The following is a 21523-nucleotide window of genomic DNA, read 5'->3' as shown; positions in this document are numbered from 1 at the left end:
TTGTAAAGTTGACTTTTATAATAAACTAAAAGGGTTTCCTCACGAAGCAAGTAGAACTAATAATTGATTAATATAAATATTAATCATTAATTGGTTCCTCCTATTCGTAAGAGTTTTTCCCTCCGTTTTAACGGAATTACTTCTGTATTTATTTGAAATTTCCCGGTCCCTTTTCAGGGATATTAATAAGAATGAATCCGCGAATCAAATACGAGTGAATTTGCACAGTACCTGTGACGGCAGGCCTAAATTCACGTAATTCTCCGCTAGGGAAAAACACTACGTAACTCTTCGTACGGAAGTAACTAGGTAATAGCGCTAGGATTCAAAATTAATATCAATATAATAATTGAATTTTAATGTAAAATAAAAACGCATGCATTTATTTGCTTATTTCCGTAAAGAATTTTATCACATGCAAAAAATCTAAAGAACGAAATAGAATGGCAACCAAACATGTGCTGCTTTTTGAAAAGGAATAATTGTTAAAATTACAGATGTTGAAATAGTCTGCGAAAATGAGGCAAATGTCACGTAGGACACAAAAAATTAGAATTGAAAAGAAACAGAGTTTATTTCTATAAAAAATAGCCTTTTGAGAAATACATATTTCCGAACTTCGAAACAGTTGGGAAAACCCAAACATGTGGTAGCAATAAAAAAGGGACCGTGGGACTCGGGCCTTACTCGAGTCCCCGGTATACAAAAAAAAGGGTATTGTATCGTCAGGAAAAACCTATGACTCATCCTTCGTTTATAAGAAAAAGAAATGAGCTTTCTATTTAATTACAATATTCAAATTTGATATGAATTTCACATTCTTAATTCTATGTATGCCACTAATAATTTTATAAAACAACGATTATAAATTGATTACTGTTTACCATTTCATTACTAGTTAAATAATTTGATACTCTTAATTAATGATAAAAGTTTTAATCACATGTATAGAATTTGTTAATTAATTTATTGATTAATTAAATAATAATAATAATAATAATAATAATAATAATAATAATAATAATAATAATAATAATAATAATAATAATAATCATAATAATAATAAAATAAATAATAATAAGTTGTATTATAATACAAATTATCTACGTTATTGTAATATCTTATTAGTAATTCAAAGTTACCATGATTCTATGGTAATTAAATATACAGATGCAAAATGTAATTATCATACTCCGAATGAATTTAACTGCGAAACCGATTATTATATATTTGGTAATTGACGAAACAAATATTAATTAACTTTATATATTGTTAATGTTAAATTTAAATAATGAAAAATAGTATGAATGTGTAAATAACTTGTAAAAATAACACTCCGTCAGGGTTGTATTGGTCACAGGGAAGTTCAAAGGAAGGGGTAGTCATCCCCTCTACTCAACGCGCGCAGGGTCCTATGGGGACCCATGGACCACAGGATCTCATCTCGTCAGATATCTCCGAGCACTCTTACCCATGATCCAAGTAACAAGGTCTCGCCACGCGCAGGCAAAAAAAACGTGGAACCAAGCACCAATCAGAATGCGGACGAAGTGACGACCATATTGAAAGTCTAGCCGCGTATTTTTAAATGTGTTTCAAATCCAGAAAATAAGATTGTTATTGTTATTAATATATTTTTATTTTTAATAATAAATATTATTAATTGTTATTATTAATATTAATACGTATAAAATTATTGATAATAATAATAATAAATATTACAATAAATAGTAATTAATATTAATAAATTATTATGAATGTTATTTTATTTTTAATAATAATTATTATTTTTAATTATTGTTAATATTAATAAATATAAAGTTATTAATAATAATAATAAATATTGCAATAAATAGTAATTTGATTTTCAAGATTCCAAGCAACCAATATATGTGAATGTTATGTATCAAGTTAATAATAAGTATTTAATAAAAAATATTAATATTTAATAAAGAATTATTTTACTTTTAATTTATTATTCTTTATGTTCTTTAAATTTGTTTCTGTATTTGATTCAAAATTTAGCGCTTCAATATGGTCGTCGCTTCAGGTAATCGCTATGATTGGTCGGCTTTTTTATGGTGCGCGAACCGAGTTAAAATTGAGCCCGACTTTGGCGAGACCTTGTTACTTGGATCATGCTCTTACCGATTACTTGTAATTTCTCGGCTCGAACTTGTAACTTTTACTTATTACTGTTGATTAAAGTAACCAATTTAAAGTATTTCTTGTTGTAATCATTATAAAGTAGAATTTGAATCTCCCACCTATTTACAGGGTACACTTTAGTGTTTTAGCAGTTGAATTCCCCAACATTTTAATATTCAAAAATCCCTATTTTTGTACTTGGGACGTGACAATTTTTGGTGACAGCGGTGGGATACTGCACCTGTGAATGGATTTTGAAAATTTGTTTAATCTAACCGTCGGTACCTTTCAGGGACAATTTGATTAGTGTGGTGCCGAAAATTCAAACAGTGACATTTTAAACTTTTAGTGAAAATAATATAAATAAAAGACTTGACAATGAAATTTAAAGTGACATTAAATTGATAACATAGTAAAAACGAAAACATTATAGTGATTGTACAAATTTATTAGAAGTTGTGAAATTTATTTTATTAGCACTTGAACAATATTATGAACTTAGTGAAATCTTTTATAAGCCTCGATTTTCTTCCAAGAGTTTTTGACGTGGTTTTTTACTCTGGAAGCTAGTGGTATTTGTTTGAGTACCAAAGATCGAACACGGTTGTAGCAGGACCACGTGATATTCCCTCATAACCGTAGGCTACTAAATTTTTATAAAAAATAAACACGGTTTAGAAATAAACAGTGAACGATGTCGACTCATCAACGTATCTACATGGAACTTACCTGAGGAAACTGGCAGCAACTACGAGAATTAATTGGAACTACAGACAACTTCCTGTGACTGGTAAACCCTGTGTGAATTCGAATGTGTGTGTAAGGATATTATTAGATTTTAACTGACCGCAAATTTAAGGTTGATACATCAAAACTGTAAGTCAAAAACATATCTATAAAAAAAAAAAATTTTTTTTTTGGTTCATTTTCAAATTATGAATTTTGTTAAACGTACAATTCTTACAAAAAAAAAAATATTGGTAAATTAGACTACTCCTACGATAAATTCTAATTTTTTTTTAAAATAAAAACTTTGTAATCGAATTAAAAATTAACTTCAGCTATTAAAATATGCAAACCGTATTTTCTTTGTAATATTATATTAAATTTTTATTTTATTCAAAAAATGCCGCGATCAGAACATGGTTGTCAAGCGAGGACAAAGAAACATCTTTACAAATTATCGATAAAAAATTTTCTCATTCAATATGAGAGCATTTTATAGCTACATCTTTTTTGTGAAAATAGAGTGAAGTTTAAAATTTTATTAACGAATGTTTTCATTTAGGAGAAGAATACATCCCATTAATATCGAATTCTATAATAAATTTAAAATTTCGATCCAAAACACCTGTTAAAATTTCCATTAATAAATCAAATTTATGAAAAGGTTACATTGATAGAATCGATGCAAGTCCTGGTTCCGAATAATAAGCGTATTCTAAGGGCAATAACACAAAAAAAAATTTGCGTATGATAATTTGTTACGGGAAATTAAACGAAGAAAAAAAAAACTGTTAGCGATAGCTATAATGTAGTAATTATACATATTAGTAAATATAGTAGTATTTATTAAAATTTAACATAATATAAATTTATATAAACTATTTACCTTTTGATTCAAAATTTACTCTCTCTATAGTATTTATTCTGTTTACTCAGTAGTAAAAATAACTGACATTTTCGAACAACTTGGCGATGCTAAGTTTCTTCCACTTTCGATCTCGCCAAAGGGTTCCATCTAAATCGTTGCATGATAGATTTAAAAACTGCTGGCCTGGCATTATAAATGCTATCTCTGTGGTCGACAAATTTCTTTCACGACAAAATTTCTTATATCAGTCATGTTGTTTCTGAAGACGGCGTAAAATCTGATCCAAATAAAGTCATTGCCATAAGGGAATTTCTAAAAACAAAAAAAAAAATTAAACAATTTCTAGGTTTTGGCGAATTTTATCGCAGATTTATCCCATAATTTGCTCTAATTGCTACGTTTCTTTCTTACCTCTTGAAAAAGGTTATCTCTTTTAATGGAACGATTTACAATAATCTGATTTCGAACAGCTTCGTGACACAATTTCTTCTCTACAACAGAGAAAGAACTATTAGCAAGTGTTTTCTGTGTAAAAACTTTTCAACCCTACCTGTACGGTAGAAAGCTCACTCTTCTTACAGAACATTTATTTACTTTAATGTAGTTATATTATATATTTATATACCTTTCGTATGGTTTCATAACTTTAAAGATCCTGTTTCCCGTTTAGCACGATGGAAATTAAAAAATTGAGCGAGTACGATTACGATATTAAATATAAATCAGGTGTCATTAATACAAACGCGGATAACTCTCCTAGAAATCCGTACGATGTTGTAAAAATGTGCACAATTTTAATGTTTTGAAAGATTCTTTCTCTGATGAATTTTCATTTTTTTTTTTTGGCTGAAAAAGTTGTTGAAATTTGCTTTCTCATGAAACTTGTTTTCTACACTACGGTAGCATTCCATTGAGTGACACAAACCTTCCGGAAGTCGTCTTAAATCATGTTCTTGTTATAGACGTGGTACCCAAAGCACTGTGGCGAACACGACTGGCGTAAACCTTCATGAGGTATTTGGGCGTATTGTAAAACCTGTAGGAGTTGCCGTATACAAGGATGTTCAGGAACATATTGACACCTTAAATGAAAATTTGTGGTATTAATTATGGGAACAGACTTGTTCTTGGAGACGTGATGTTTCCACACCCCGGTGTGAAAATCATCTTGTCCGAGTTCTTTTACAATCTGGCGATTTCGTCGAGATTAAGCTCAATTATGCTCACAGTGCCGAGCTAATGGAGAAGTTAACCGTACGTGGGAGAAAGATAAGGCTCAAGTATTGAGTATTTGTACAGTAAATGGGGAAGCTACCCCTGATCAAGGTAGTGGAACCAGTGTAAAATCATGGGAAAGTCAAAGAAAAGAAATTAAAGACCTTTTGCAAAAATCTAAACCAGTAATGGTAATTACGAATGATAGTATTTCATACAGCAAGGACTTTGTGTTAATGTTAAAAGCCACGTGATCCATTTTTTTTTTTGGGCATGTGATGATAATTTAGATTAGCAAATAAGGCGTAAGTTAATCGAAAGTAAAATTTTGCAGCCTGTGGGCAACTGAAGTTTTAAATCTTGGTAAAGTAATCGTATTCGCCCAAAATAATCGATATATTTTTCATGTTATAGCGAAAAATAGTTCAACAAAAAAAAAAAAAGTGCTTGATGTGCTTTCAAAATCAATTTTGGCACTTGAAAAATGCCATGATTTCACTAAATGTGATCCATGTTACTGTGATTCTTTTAAGTCTAAGATTCTTTTCGTAATCTAAATAATTTCCAATCGTTTATATTATATACATATATATTGTATTTGTCGTAAATCAATTGTTGTCCTCATGGTTATCGTGGAACAAAATAAAGGAATTCTAATTCTAAATTTAATTCTAACTGTTGAAGTCGTTTAGAGTTTCTAGTAAAGAAAATAATTTAGGTGACGTATCTTCGACATAAGTAGAGAAACTATTTCTCGAACATTTTTCTGGTATAAAATTGAAATTAATTATCTGCTTTGGGGAGATAATTACCCCATAGATTAGTGACAGAAAGAAAAAAATAATTAAAGAATTCCATGAATCCACCACTGGCGAGGATAAAGATGTTTCTAAAACATATTGGCGAATTAGATTAATTTATTACTGACCGGAAATAAAAATCAAAATACAAGCGTTTATAAGAAAATGTAAGAATTGACAAACAACTATCACTATCCAATATAATTTTTCAAAACGAAGAAAAAGTAATACACTCGATTCTTGTTATAACGAATCTCGTTACAACGTTCTCTCGTTATAACGAACATTAAAACTCTCGATACAACGACAAAAAAAACACGAACGAATTTAAGAATTCAATTTAACCAAAATTTTGGTTAACTCAAAAAAAACGACAAATTTAATCGACTCTTAACTTTATTTAACCTAAAGAATCTAGTGATCCGATTATTATTAAAAATACTTACTTTTTCTTTAAACTGATTCTATAATTTAAAAACTTTTAATATAAATAAACATACATTACGAAAAATTTTGCACGTATTTGACGTTTGAATAGAACGTGAAGTAGGATCTTCTCCTTCTGTCGTTATATCGAGATTTTGAAGTCCCGAGATCGTCGTTATAACGAGAATCGAGTGTATAGATTTTCAAAAAGGGAATATTGTTAATCTAAAAATCAATGTCAGAAATGACAAAAAGTTCGATTCGCTTTTTGAGGGACCATACAAAGTCGGAAAATTTTAGGTTCACATAACGCAAAAATTATTAACGAAAAAACGGGTAAAATTAAGATTGTTTATTTGTAAATTTGTTCATTGTATAAATTTGTGGCATTCTCTTCCTGGCTCTATCAGTACTATTGAAAGTGCGAAAATTTTTAAGCTTAGATTATATAAATATTTATTTTATTGGATGAGAAGAATCTCGTTATTATGACTATTGATATTGATAAATTTTTTATGAATGTAATATTGAGGATTATTTATCATTGTTGAAAATATCTTAGGAATATTATTTTATGTATGTTTTTCTTTTATGCATATAATGTATATCTTGAATTTTTGCTGAATATTGTATTTTAATTATCGTTCTTGTCGCTTGTCTGGGACAAAATAAAGAAATTATGAATTAGCGCATTGAAATTATTAAATGAATCGCTTTCAGCAATAAAAAAAAAAAAAAAAAAAAAAGTCATTTAAACATTAATATGTTTAAATAACATTACATGTATTATAACAAAAAATTAGCAAACACTGCGAATAAAAATAGATAAAGTTCAATACAACATAGCCATTAAATAATATACGTATGATAAATTACTTTACCTTTGTAATTAAACAAATAACCATAGCAGGGCATACACAATTTTAATCTTCTTATCGCAATTTCAGACAACATGTAAAATCATTCAAGTTAACATTATAATTCAGCACCTGAAACATAAATATTTTAACAAAGAAAAATCTTATCTAAGAAAACCTACAAATTTTTCACAAATTATTAAAATTAATATACTTATCTGACAAGTTTCGTTACACTAATAAATTTCGATATTGGTCTTAACTAGTAGTATTTTCTTTTAAAATTACACTGCCCATTATATAGGACGCTGACTTGTAGAACCTATGTATAGAACATACACTGTCACAGCATTATTTTGAAAAAGAAATGCATTTTAAAATCAGTAACATATAATACCATGATTTAACACTTAATTGTGTCAACTTTTAAGCAATCCAATTTCAACTTGAGATAGATTTATTTAACTTGTTTAAATTCTAAAAACTGAAAACAAACGAAAAAATTGTTACTACGTAAACAATTTTTTTTTAGTAAGGCGGGAGGTGTGACGGCAGGCCTAAATTCACGTAATTCTCCGCTAGGGAAAAACACTACGTAACTCTTCGTACGGAAGTAACTAGGTAATAGCGCTAGGATTCAAAATTAATATCAATATAATAATTGAATTTTAATGTAAAATAAAAACGCATGCATTTATTTGCTTATTTCCGTAAAGAATTTTATCACATGCAAAAAATCTAAAGAACGAAATAGAATGGCAACCAAACATGTGCTGCTTTTTGAAAAGGAATAATTGTTAAAATTACAGATGTTGAAATAGTCTGCGAAAATGAGGCAAATGTCACGTAGGACACAAAAAATTAGAATTGAAAAGAAACAGAGTTTATTTCTATAAAAAATAGCCTTTTGAGAAATACATATTTCCGAACTTCGAAACAGTTGGGAAAACCCAAACATGTGGTAGCAATAAAAAAGGGACCGTGGGACTCGGGCCTTACTCGAGTCCCCGGTATACAAAAAAAAGGGTATTGTATCGTCAGGAAAAACCTATGACTCATCCTTCGTTTATAAGAAAAAGAAATGAGCTTTCTATTTAATTACAATATTCAAATTTGATATGAATTTCACATTCTTAATTCTATGTATGCCACTAATAATTTTATAAAACAACGATTATAAATTGATTACTGTTTACCATTTCATTACTAGTTAAATAATTTGATACTCTTAATTAATGATAAAAGTTTTAATCACATGTATAGAATTTGTTAATTAATTTATTGATTAATTAAATAATAATAATAATAATAATAATAATAATAATAATAATAATAATAATAATAATAATAATAATAATAATAATCATAATAATAATAAATAAATAATAATAAGTTGTATTATAATACAAATTATCTACGTTATTGTAATATCTTATTAGTAATTCAAAGTTACCATGATTCTATGGTAATTAAATATACAGATGCAAAATGTAATTATCATACTCCGAATGAATTTAACTGCGAAACCGATTATTATATATTTGGTAATTGACGAAACAAATATTAATTAACTTTATATATTGTTAATGTTAAATTTAAATAATGAAAAATAGTATGAATGTGTAAATAACTTGTAAAAATAACACTCCGTCAGGGTTGTATTGGTCACAGGGAAGTTCAAAGGAAGGGGTAGTCATCCCCTCTACTCAACGCGCGCAGGGTCCTATGGGGACCCATGGACCACAGGATCTCATCTCGTCAGATATCTCCGAGCACTCTTACCGATTACTTGTAATTTCTCGGCTCGAACTTGTAACTTTTACTTATTACTGTTGATTAAAGTAACCAATTTAAAGTATTTCTTGTTGTAATCATTATAAAGTAGAATTTGAATCTCCCACCTATTTACAGGGTACACTTTAGTGTTTTAGCAGTTGAATTCCCCAACATTTTAATATTCAAAAATCCCTATTTTTGTACTTGGGACGTGACAGTACCCATAGTACCGCTCGTAGGGTACAGTCATACGATCAATGCATCTGCATGATGCATGCATGCACAAACATTTGACTGTTCACACCTCAATTTTTCGCTCTCGAAAAATCATTTTTCTGGCGGGATATTTAAAATTGATTAAAATTTAAAAATAACGTATTACTAATTATTACAATAAAAAATAAAAAAAATTGAACGTTTATTATAAGGAATTAATTGTAAATAAATTTCTCTTAATTAGTGGCATATTTTAAATTATAAAAATTCACAATATTAAAATATGCCACAAATTAAGAGAAATTTATTTACAATTAATTCCTTATAATAAACGTTCAATTTTTTTTATTTTTTATTGTAATAATTAGTAATACGTTATTTTTAAATTTTAATCAATTTTAAATATCCCGCCAGAAAAATGATTTTCGAGAGCGAAAAATTGAGGTGTGAACAGTCAAATGTTTGTGCATGCATGCATCATGCAGATGCATTGATCGTGTGACTGTACCCTAACACTTATGAGTATGCCTTTCTCCAATTACGGAAGTACGGAAGCTTCTACGCGCCACCCTGCGGCACTCACTCGCTTTACGAGGCACAAGGCAAATGTCGTTTGAAGCACCCTGCTAGTGAATGCCTTGTACGATGCCTCGGTGTGTGCCTCGTAGGGTGCCTCGATGCGTGCTTTGTGCGACCAGTAGTAGACCAGTGTTTTGAAATTTTAAACGGCTTTAAATGTAAATCAGAATTCTCAAAAAAAAAATTTGACTAGTTCAGGTTAAATTAATAACTAATTGCTGTTAATATTTTTAAATTAAAAAGTGTAAATTTTAGAATAATTACAAATTTTGTTGAATCTTTTTTTGGATTGTAGTGAGGGTGTTGAAATGTATTTTTACTTGAGAGATAGGTTATATAACCTCTAGTTGTCTTAAAAATTTTAAGCAAATATGTACATCTTGAATAATTATTGAATTCAATCCTCATATATAAAAATATATTGAATCGTACTTGCAGCTTGTCATAAATAACTTTTTTGGTAGGTGAAAATGGTGAAAACATAACCTTGACATTTTATACTCAAGTAAAAGAAACATTTCAACACCCTCACTACAATCTAAAACAAGATTCAACAAAATTTGTAATTGAAGGGTGGCATGACAAAAATGGTCAAGCAACAATTTAACGATTTTACAGGAAACGAAAATAACACATTAAAAATTTTTTCTGATCATTAAAGAAAAATCTAAAAAAAACCGTTTGGAAATACTATTTCGCTCAATCAGTAGAAATAAAATTTATGAAGATAAACCTACAACCTACATATTAGTGAGAAAAATAAGTAAAAGTGTACTATTTTGTGGTTACGTCAAATGCGCATATTTTGTTATAAAATTATAATTGTTAAAAAATATACAGTTTAAAGAAAAACTGAAAAATTAGTTTTTTAATATTGAAATGACGAATTGAATGCAAAAAAGTTTGCTTTGAAAAAGTTGTTTGTTTTCAAGAAAATTGTTAATTTAATGTTAACTTTTGAAAGTAAAAAGTATAGAAATTATCAAATGTAAACTACAAACAGGAATATTTAAAAATTAACAGAAGAATAATATTTAAATTATTGAAAATTAGATAAAGAATAAAAATTATTTCTAAATAGACATACAGTTTTTCAGAGAAATTTAATATATATTTAATGATATAAAAAAGAAATAAATATTTTTAACGATATTAATCTATTCATAATAATATTCATTTCTTTTGTTTTTTAACTGAATTGCATTGTAAGTAAAAATATGTAGGCTATTGTCTTATTCTTATTTTTATTAAAAACGAGTTTAAAAAACAATTTACAAGAAAATCCTTTTACAGAACTGTGTAAAAGAATTTACCTGATTTTTTTCTAAAAATATCTCAATTTCGAAAAATTGTTGCTGACTCCCTTTTGTCATGCCACCCTTCAATTATTCTAAAATTTACACTTTTTAATTTAAAAATATTAACAGCAATTAGCTATTAATTTAACCTGAACTAGTCAAATTTTTTTTTTGAGAATTCTGATTTACATTTAAAGCCGTTTAAAATTTCAAAACACTGGTCTACTACTGGTCGCACAAAGCACGCATCGAGGCACCCTACGAGGCACACACCGAGGCATCGTACAAGGCATTCACTAGCAGGGTGCTTCAAACGACATTTGCCTTGTGCCTCGTAAAGCGAGTGAGTGCCGCAGGGTGGCGCGTAGAAGCTTCCGTACCAATGCTTTTTTCCTAATCGCGCTGCGAGTTCTCTTCGATATTTTCGATATTCGATCTTGCCCATGCCTTCATGCTTTTTTTTGGAGACGCCTGTTTATCCCCGTTTATGCAAATGCTCTAATAGTCATTTGATCTAATTTAAAGGTTATAAATATTCAAATGATCTAAAGAACATTGAATATAATGTGATTTTATATAAAAGTCTAATTAATAAAATGAGTTTATTCTATAATTTATTTTTAAGCCAATAATCAAAATATCCAATTCGCATTTTCTATAATCATAAGCAATTATAAAATTTTTTTACGCAAACTTTCAACTGATAAAATAGTTGTATAAGCCAAAGTTTATTTTTTATAATTTTATAATAACCTAATTTTAAAGTGTTATAATTTTTAATTTGTATAAATTGTAATTTAACAAATGTCTGTCAAATCTAAATGTAGTAAAATATAATATATTTAAATAAAATATCTTTTTTAAAAAATGCTAACAACCTCGAATCGTCAATTGATCAAATATTCAAAACATCTAATCGTCATTTCGTCCAATGCTAAAAACATCGAATCGTCAAATGGTCGAATGCTTAAAACATCGAATCGTCAATTGATCAAATATTCAAAACATCGCACTGTAAAAAATTCTGGTGTATTAAAACATACTGAATGTAATTTTACACAGCAATATTATAGGCTGGACGTAGTAAATTTACTAAGTTTCAAAGTAGTTTTACTATTTTTAATAATTTTACTTTATATGACTATGTAATTTAATAGTTTTGTGTAAATTTACTACGTCCGACGTAGGAAAATTTGATCACTATGTCCAGCATGTTGTATTACACTCGTCTGTTTTTTTACTTTATTCTGTGAATTTACAATGGTCATGTAAAGTTACCACGGATACGTAAATTTACGTTGTATTGCATGTAAGATTACATGCCGCGTGTATTTTTCCTTTAGCGCGGAGTTAAATATATTATATGGATGCTTGCACATGCTCAAAATAAAGTGAACTGCCAACACCGACATTTTGCCTTTTTTGTGTTTTTATTATTAGTATATATATTTTAGTGTTTTCAATTAGTATTATTTAACAGATTACGCATTAGTTAAATTACATGCGGCATGTTTTTGAACAGAACGCTATTTGAAGCAACCCATTTTAACATTGAGCATGTAAAATAACATGCAGGTTATGTCAAATGATCAGCCATTTGTAAAATTACACGCTTGACGTAGTGATTTTCTTTTCCTACGTCGGACGTAGTAAATTTACATGAGAATTTTTTACAGTGTCTAATCGTCATTTCGTCCAATGCTCGAAACGTCGAATCGACAAAAATTGGAAAAATTTGCTTGGTTTAAATAAATGTTAACTTACATCAAGCAAATTTTTCAACTTTTTCTCGATTCGACGTTTCGAGCATTGGACGAAATGACGATTAGATGTTTTGAATATTTGATCAATTGACGATTCGATGTTTTAAGCATTCGACCATTTGACGATTCGATGTTTTTAGCATTGGACGAAATGACGATTAGATGTTTTGAATATTTGATCAATTGACGATTCGAGGTTGTTAGCATTTTTTAAAAAAGATATTTTATTTAAATAAATTGTATTTTACTACATTTAGATTTGACAGACATTTGTTAAATTACAATTTATACAAATTAAAAATTATAACACTTTAAAATTAGGTTATTATAAAATTATAAAAAATAAACTTTGGCTTATACAACTATTTTATGAGTTGAAAGTTTGCGTGAAAAAATTTTATAATTGCTTATGATTATAGAAAATGCGAATTGGATATTTTGATTATTGGCTTAAAAATAAATTATAGAATAAACTCATTTTATTAATTAGACTTTTATATAAAATCACATTATATTCAATGTTCTTTAGATCATTTGAATATTTATAACCTTTAAATTAGATCAAATGACTATTAGAGCATTTGCATAAACGGGGATAAACAGGCGTCTCTTTTTTTGGTAGGAAAAAATGGAACTTTGATAATTTTAATGTATAAATCATGAGTTTAAAAAAGCTAATAAATCATAAATAAAAATTTTTCTAAATTATTTGATTATGCTAGTTAAATAATCTTTAACGTCCGAGATCTTTTATAAAATATATATTTTAATATATATAAATATAAATATATATTCTTATGATCACTTAGCGTTTGCTCATTGTTCGAATGTTTTCGTTTTATTTGCCTTATTAGATTATTAATTTTTCTCAAACAAAAAGAAACTCACGATTAAAAATTGTTTATAATTATAATTTTAATTTTTAAATTTATTATTTATTAAAAAATGTTAAATTTAAGCGCCAATAAAATGAAAGATGGTTGCGCGACAAGTTGCGCATGTGCAAAAATCATCAAAGCAAACGAAGCAAACAGACATGGTATCAGACAGAAAATAAGCAAAATAAGGTATATAACAAATATGTATTAAGTAAAAAGAATTGTTCATAATTTTGAAAACATTTTATTCATATTTCTTGAGGTATTTCGCTATCTCATTGTTTAATAGGAAGAAAATTATGTCTGAACATTCTATACCTTTGTACATTCTCGACGACTTGAGCAGGTTAGTTTTTATCGTTTTTATTATTTATCATAAAAAACAACTTTAAAAAAATAAATGAAAAGACTTTTTTTACTTATTGTTTAAATAAAAGTGGAAATAATATCAATAATTAGCGATAATAAAAATGAATTTCGCTCTTCTATTTTGAGGTTAGCAATATTGCTTTCGCTTCTGTTTACAATTTTTTATTTTTTTAGTCGTTTTATAATAAACGTACCCGAAGAAGAAAGAAAGGACCTAGTCCGTATTTGTTTTCAAATTGAATTGGCGCATTGGTTTTACTTGGATTTCTATTGTGTGGAAGAAAATTCAAAACTCAAATCGTGTGGCATGAAGGAATTTGTAACTCATATCTTTCAACATATTCCATTTTTAAAACCTCATTTAACTAATATTGACTCAATAATTGATCAATGGAGGGAATATAAGCAAAATGTACCAACATTTGGTGCAATCGTTTTAAATGAAGACATGACAAAAGTTCTTCTTGTTCAAAGTTATTGGGCGAAAAGTAGCTGGGGTTTTCCTAAAGGCAAAGTCAACGAGGACGAAGATCCGTCACACTGTGCTGTTCGTGAAGTATTGGAAGAAACAGGCTTTGATATTTCTAATTTAATCGATAAAAATGAATACATCGAATCTGTTATCAACGATCAACTGGTGAGACTTTACATTATAAGTGGCGTTCAAAAGGATACCAAATTTCAGCCATTGACACGTAAAGAAATTAAAAATGTCGAGTGGTTCTCACTGGCTGATTTGCCAAACAATAAAAAGGACATGACTCCGAAAGTGAAAATGGGAGTTGGACCGAATTCATTTTTCATGGTCGTTCCTTTCGTCAAGTAAGGACATACAAAAAATTTATCTGCTTTGACAATTACTAAATAAATTTTCTTTTTTCTAGGCGAATAAAACGTTGGGTTCAGGAGAAGCAGCAAAGGGAAAAAAATGTTCCAGGGCGTAGGCATCGGCACAAATCTGTTGGTGATGTTGAAAATTCAGCGAGAAGTAAACGACAACAGCAAATGATCTCTCAAGTAATGTTTCTTTATTTTTCTTGACTTATGAACAATATTTTTATTTTTAATTTACTTTTGAATTTCCATTTAAAGAATGAAGTCTCAGATTCAAGAAATACACGACAACCGAACACTTCTCCAGTTCGAAGTCGTAAGAGTACTCACGAAAATAAAAATTCCACCACAAAAAATGCATTTAAACGTAATTTATTCGGCGATTTGAATAGTGATCAATCACCGGCAGTGCTTGCTAAACAACTGATCGAGAGTCCTTTACGCCATCAAACCTTAATATTCAATGACTCGTCGATTCATTCTTCTGCCAAGAAACATCCAGGTGGAAAAGAAACGAAAGGTAATTTTTCATTCAATAATTCAATTAAAATGTCAAATCAATTTAGTTTATATTCTTAAGAAACATATGTTAAAAATTTTGACCCTGTTTTATTCATTTTTTTCTCTTTTTTTCATATTTGGACGAATGGCACAAGTTTTATATTATACTAAGACTTAATAGTTAAATATCTCATATCTATTTAAGGAATATTTCGTTTAAAACTGTTAATTATTTTCAATTTTCGTATTAGATTTATACAAATAGAAAATTGTTAAATACACTCGACTCTCGGATCTTTTGCACTTATGGGTCCAAATCCTCTCATATCTTTTACCAAAACAAATGCCATGGTAACGCAAAACAAAACAATATGTATAACCAAATATATAAATTAATGACAGTATTTATGTTTTAGTTTTAATATTTACATTTATAGTAATTAAAATTTTAATGTAATTTTAATCACATAATGGAGGAGCGCTGCTATAATTCACTTTAGATAACCTAAGTTATCGTGAAATAAATGTTTTGACACTCTGATAGTCATTTATTTATTTAATGTAAAAGGTAAAAGGTGCGAGAGAAAAATTGCAAAAGAATCGAGAGTGTAAAAGATCTGAATGCAAAAGATCCGAGAGTCGAGTGTAAATGCAATCTTGAAGTAAAAAAGGAAATTTCGATTAATAAGAAAACGTGTTTGATTGTAAAAAATTATTTACAGGCGACAAGGGAAATTTAAAAGCACACAATTGCGGAGCTGAGGCGAATCGAAAATTGAATACCGATGTAAAACGTAATCAATCACCATTTTCTACTGGTACACAAGGTTCTTTAGCGATAAAGGAATCGTCCTCAAAAGATGAATTTCGAACTAAAATATGGTCTCATTTTAAATTTGATAAGAAGATTATTCTTAATTGTCTATAAAGTTTTTTTTTCGTCGAGTTGTAAAAGAAGTTACCTGTGATCTACAAATTTGTAGTGATAATATTATTATTAATATTATAATTATTATTATTAATATTACTATTTTTTAAAAGCTTCGCTTATGTCGAGATTAATAATATTTAAATACGATTTCAAATGATTGTAAAGTACATTTTGTTGACAAGTTATGAAGAGAACGTGTATGAAAAATTATATTATTCTTCGTTAATTATTTTGAGAAAGATTTATTTTAGGTAAAAGACTTCGCTTATGTCACGACGGTACTTTTTTTCTTTTTGTTAAATCTAATTATTTATCGTAAAACTATAAGTTTTACTTGTGATTCATGACGAAAAATAATTGCTAAAATGTTATATTTACTAATTCCGTGTATACGGTGTGTATAATAACATTTACGTTAAATCCATTATTTGTACACTTTTATATTACATTTCGGGAACAAATGTCATCATTCATTTAATAAATTATTTGTCGTATTTTTAAAATTGAGCTATTATTCTTGCTGTTGCTGGCGAGAAAAAAATCGAGACCAATCGACGTATTAGTAAAAATTAAAAATAATTAATTTTTGTCTAAAAAACATTTCTTCTTTGGTGGATCAATTCATCATAAGAATATTAAAAATACCTACTATGTGTTTCAAAAATGTTTGACCCTGGAGAAAAATTGATATTACACAGTAGAAAAAAATCTCTATAAAACAAGACAAAATGCACGAAATAGATCATTTTATTCTTCATATAATTTCCATTCATAACATATGACTAAAAATTTTTTTTACAAAGATATGAATAAAAAAAGCGTGAAAAACAGGAACTTGTGAGTGATTTTTACTAAAGGACACTTTGACTCTATAAATTTCATAGACAAATTGTTTTTTAAAAAATTTTAAACAATTGTCTACATATTTATTATTAAGGAGAAGTGTAATTTTGGCTTGTAATTGTGCTAGAAACGTCAAACAAAATTAAAAATTTTTTTAATAAATTTTTTATTCTAAATTTAATAAAAAAATTATTGTACAAGTGTAAATTTCTTTTATATTAACAATTCTTTTTTAAATTTTTTTTTAAAAGTTACTCAATAAGGAAAAGTAATTGATACCCTCCGAAAACTCAGGTAGTACTGTCTCGTTTATGGCTATGTCATTTTTCCTATTTTCAGGTGCCATGCAAAAAAAGGCTACGCTGGATAGCAATCCTTCCAGAAATTCAAGGGTGTTATTGAAACTTATTGCCCTCTTTGTATGCAAAGGAAAAAAAAATTCTGAAAAAAAGAATTGTTAATATAAAAGAAATTTACACTTGTACAATAATTCTTTTATTAAATTTAGAATAAAAAATTTATTAAAAAAATTTTTAATTTTGTTTGAAGTTTCTAGCACAATTACAAGCCAAAATTGCACTTCTTCTTAATAATAAATATGTAGACAATTGTTTAAAATTTTTTAAAAAACAATTTGTAAATATGTTGAAAGTAGATATTAAGGAATGTTGATGAATTTTTTCAGATTTCTCCTACCATTTTTTCTATGAAATTTATAGAGTCAAAGTGTCCTTTAGTAAAAATCACTCAAAAGTTCCTGTTTTTCACGCTTTTTTTATTCATATCTTTGTAAAAAAAATTTTTTAGTCATATGTTATGAATGGAAATTATATGAAGAATAAAATAATCTATTTCGTGCATTTTGTCTTGTTTTATATAGAGATTTTTTTCTACTGAGTAATATCAATTTTTCTCCAGGGTCAAACATTCTTGAAACACATAGTAGGGTGTCTAACAAGTCAAGGAAATGTCATGGAATCTCCTTTATTTTCTGGAATTTTAAAACAAATGATTTTATTCGTAGCTTTTGAAAAATAGAAAACTAGTTTGTCTTATTTTCACACATTTTTTGTTACTTCTTAATTTGATACTGCGCGCCAGTACTTAGTAGCCAGTGCAAAATAATCACCCAAAGTATTTGCATAGTTAATAAATTGGTTTATATTAAAATTCGATTCTTGGAAGGTATAATAAATAACATAAAAAATATTTTTTATGTAATTCTTTAAGATTTATTGTCAAAAGTGAAAAGCGACGTTTCGATGACTTGGTTCGTCGTCATCATCATCGGGCTCGTTTTGAATAATAAATGTTAACAACACTTTAAAAACCATTGCAACACAAATTATAAATAAGTTAAAATTGATTTTACATAAATAATTTTAATTTATTTATAATTTATGTGTTGCAATGATTTTTAAAGTATTGTTAACATTTATTATTCAGAACGAGTCTGATGATGATGACGACCAACCAAGTCATCGAAACGTCGCTTTTCACTTTTGACAATAAATTTTAAAGAATGATATAAAAAATATTCCTTATGTTATTATTTATTATACCTTCTAAGGATCGAATTTGAATATAAACCAATATAAATTGGTAAGGAAATTTATACTTTTTCTTACACTAATTAATAAATGTTGGTATTCTTCTTTAATTTACTAGGTACTTAATACCTATATATTAAGTCAGGGAATCCTTTTAAGCATGTCATGGAAAAGTCAGGGATTTGATATTTCTTAATTTGTTAGACACCTTGATTAAAAATACCGAATGGCATTGATACTTAACAAACTACAATTACATCGATTGATTGAAAAGTTTGTCTCGTATGAAAAATAGCAATAATTTTATTTTTGGTGAATTAGGAAGTTGTGCAATTAAAGAAATATATGTACAATTATGAAAAAAATTATTATTTGAAGAAATAGAGGAAGACTAGAATTGAAAAAATAATAGTACCGAGGAAATAGGAGAATTTCTTTAAAATAACCGAACCAGCGCCTCTCACGCTTCTTATTAATTCGTTATTAAGTGTATAAACTATTTTACTCTCTTCGATTAATTTATTTTTCGTGTCTTCGTCTAATGTCTCTGAAATTCGATTCATTGTCGTGCGCATTTCATTTTTCAATTGAAATATATTGTACTCGCCAAAATCGGTGATGTTGTTCCCATCTTGATTTTCATTTTTAAATGGTGAAATTTTTTGTACGAGTTGCCGCTTCTGACGAATTATTATTCCACCACTCAATAATCCCATGTATAAATGATAAATATAAGCCATTAAAAGAGATGGATCAGTGTCCTCAACTTCCCTTAAACGCAGCAAATACTTCGCTACACTGTTTCTAAAGGAAGAAAAATCATGTAACTTTAATAACATGCAAATAATTGATTCTATGGTAGTACGGAAAATATTCTACCTTGGAGTGTAGTTTTTCATCCATCCTTTTCCTAGATAATAATCTAAATCCTTTTCGAAAGCCTCAGTTCTTTGGAGACCTGGAATATTTAAAAGACCAACTTTCGTATTTTTTAATCTATCCATTGCACCTTCCAGATATCGAAAAATTTCATAGAAAGCTAAAAGACCATCGGCCCATACTGTGTCATCATGAAAAGCTGCAAAAATAAAACAAAGTTAATATTATTTTTAAATTTAAAATTAAGTTTTACATTTTTGAAAATTCGAAAATTACGCGCATTTAATATTGTGCCATCTGACGATCAATTGATAAACTAATAATAATATACCAATAACAAAAGAAATGTCAATTTATTATTAAATTATTACATCTACTTTGAGAAGAATATCACTAAAAGAAAATCTATCAACTAAAAAACATTTAGGACAAGAAAAAAGCAATTGCTAGTTAAGGAAGACAGTCAATGAAATAACGTTATTTTTGTTTTAAAAAATAAGAATGTAAATATAGGTTAACAACACCCTTTTCTAGAAATTTACTGCACTTTCTAATACATAATATTGAAAGAGATAAGAAGAGAATCATAAAATTCATACCAAAAACTAATTTAGCGTTAACTAATGCATCACTGACAGCGTGAATTTCTTTAGTAGCTTTTCTCAATTTTTTGCAGAAGTTCTCATTCTCGTAGTCAGTCATTTTGTAAATTTATTTTTATCAACTACAATTTGAGACTTTTCCTTGTCATAAAATACTTATCTTTCTTTTTATTTATTATTAGAATCCCGTCATTTTATCGGTTTTTTGGTTTTGTTTTGAAGCTTTTAAATTATAGAAATGTTAAATTTTAGCAGACAAACAAACCTGCTCGCGTCGAATCGTTGATGACGTCATATGACGTTTGATGTTGGGCGATCGCTAAAGTCCAACGCACAATAGGTTCGCGAAAGTCGTTCGCGAACGAGACGCATGAGATAGACAAGGACACAAATATATCTCTGTCCTTTTCTAACTCATGCTTTGCGTTCGCGAACGACTTTAGCGAACTTATTGTGCTTAGGCCTTAATGCCATCATCACGTGCTTAAAATAGTTGAGATAAATTTTGTCAGATGACGTTAGCGCAGTTAGTTTGTGACGCGCCGAGTCTGATTCGCGCGGTAAAACTCTCAAAATTCAAATTTCTATTGTGAATTTAATATACTTTAGAGTTTAATTTTTAGAATTAAATTCAAAGCGGAATCCTCGACGATGAATGTTCGTTTTCCACAACAAAGAGCTAGGAAGCTCAACTCCCGCGGTGAAATATTTGATCTACTGTTTTATCAAATGGAAATGCAAGTTAAAATTAAGGATGATTTGTTTAAAATGAAACTTCTAAGTTCTTATAAATTTATCTTTATTATTATTATCTCAAAGTTAACGTTCTTCCAATTCCGAAGTCGAACAGTATCTGACTTCTCGTTTTCCTCCGAGACCCTACGGTCCCATCCTGGGGGCCTCCGCCCCCATCCCCGAGTGCCAGGAAGGAAGGCGAAAGTACGCCTCCTTTACTCTAATTCGTTAAAAAGAGGAAAAACCCAAAAAGGCGGAAAAAGAAGGTGTTTCAGATTTTTTCTAACTAGTCCATGCAGCAGGGATGACGAAACAAAAGCATCCCCTTTTTATTGCTCAGGCAAAAAAAGGGTCTTGGGGTTTCATGGTAACCAGATGCGCGATTTACTCGAGTTTCTTTAAGAAGCAATAAAACCATAAATGTGAATTTCAAAAACGTGACAAATAGGTAAAACATGTACTTATTTTTAGTGTTATACTCAAATAATCCTAAAATATTTATTACGGGAAGGATTAAGTTTCGTCGCCTCCACTGCGTGCTCTATTGTATTTGAGTTTATGATTTTTTCCACTTAAGATTTTACTGTGGGAAAGTATTTTGTCGATTTGCCCATGTTGCTTGCCAATATTCTAAATTATACGTAGAATTCGCAATAAATTAAATGTATAGAGATGTCTAATGTGACGTCACCTCAGTCGGTATAGTCGCAGAAAGTAGAGCGATTATCT

General features: G+C 28.6%; 2 protein-coding genes and 1 long non-coding RNA gene across 4 annotated transcripts; 1 reads left to right on the top strand and 2 right to left on the bottom strand.

The window, feature by feature from the left end:
• Positions 1–1789: 1789 nt before the first annotated feature.
• On the bottom strand, positions 1790–8287 carry LOC122498965. Of its 2 annotated transcripts, none has more exons than XR_006301284.1 (3): positions 4154–8287; positions 3761–4054; positions 1790–3022 (listed from the first exon to the last, which is right to left on the bottom strand). It is a non-coding gene; the product is annotated as an uncharacterized LOC122498965 (long non-coding RNA). The 2 variants fall into 2 exon arrangements; XR_006301285.1 differs by having other exon boundaries at positions 1790–4054; positions 4154–4233; positions 4368–8287.
• Positions 8288–13667: 5380 nt separating this feature from the next.
• Positions 13668–16688, top strand: LOC122498960 (m7GpppN-mRNA hydrolase). The gene is made up of 5 exons (XM_043606974.1): positions 13668–13896; positions 14094–14741; positions 14804–14936; positions 15012–15273; positions 15977–16688. Exons 1-5 carry the CDS (start codon positions 13850–13852, stop codon positions 16180–16182), a joined length of 1296 nt encoding a protein of 431 aa, XP_043462909.1. The 5' UTR covers positions 13668–13849; the 3' UTR covers positions 16183–16688.
• A 2238-nt stretch (positions 16689–18926) lies between these two features.
• On the bottom strand, positions 18927–20368 carry LOC122498961 (heme oxygenase 1). The gene is made up of 3 exons (XM_043606975.1): positions 20057–20368; positions 19458–19656; positions 18927–19382 (listed from the first exon to the last, which is right to left on the bottom strand). The coding sequence occupies exons 1-3, from the start codon at positions 20157–20159 to the stop codon at positions 18947–18949; spliced, it is 738 nt and encodes a 245-aa protein (XP_043462910.1). The 5' UTR covers positions 20160–20368; the 3' UTR covers positions 18927–18946.
• Positions 20369–21523: the final 1155 nt, after the last annotated feature.

This window comes from Leptopilina heterotoma, unplaced genomic scaffold (genome assembly GCF_015476425.1).
Source record: "Leptopilina heterotoma isolate Lh14 unplaced genomic scaffold, ASM1547642v1 Lhet_162, whole genome shotgun sequence".
In the NCBI taxonomy this organism is placed as follows: Eukaryota; Metazoa; Arthropoda; class Insecta; order Hymenoptera; family Figitidae; genus Leptopilina; species Leptopilina heterotoma.
Note: the sequence above shows the minus strand (reverse complement) of the source record. Positions and strands in the feature narration are given on the sequence as shown.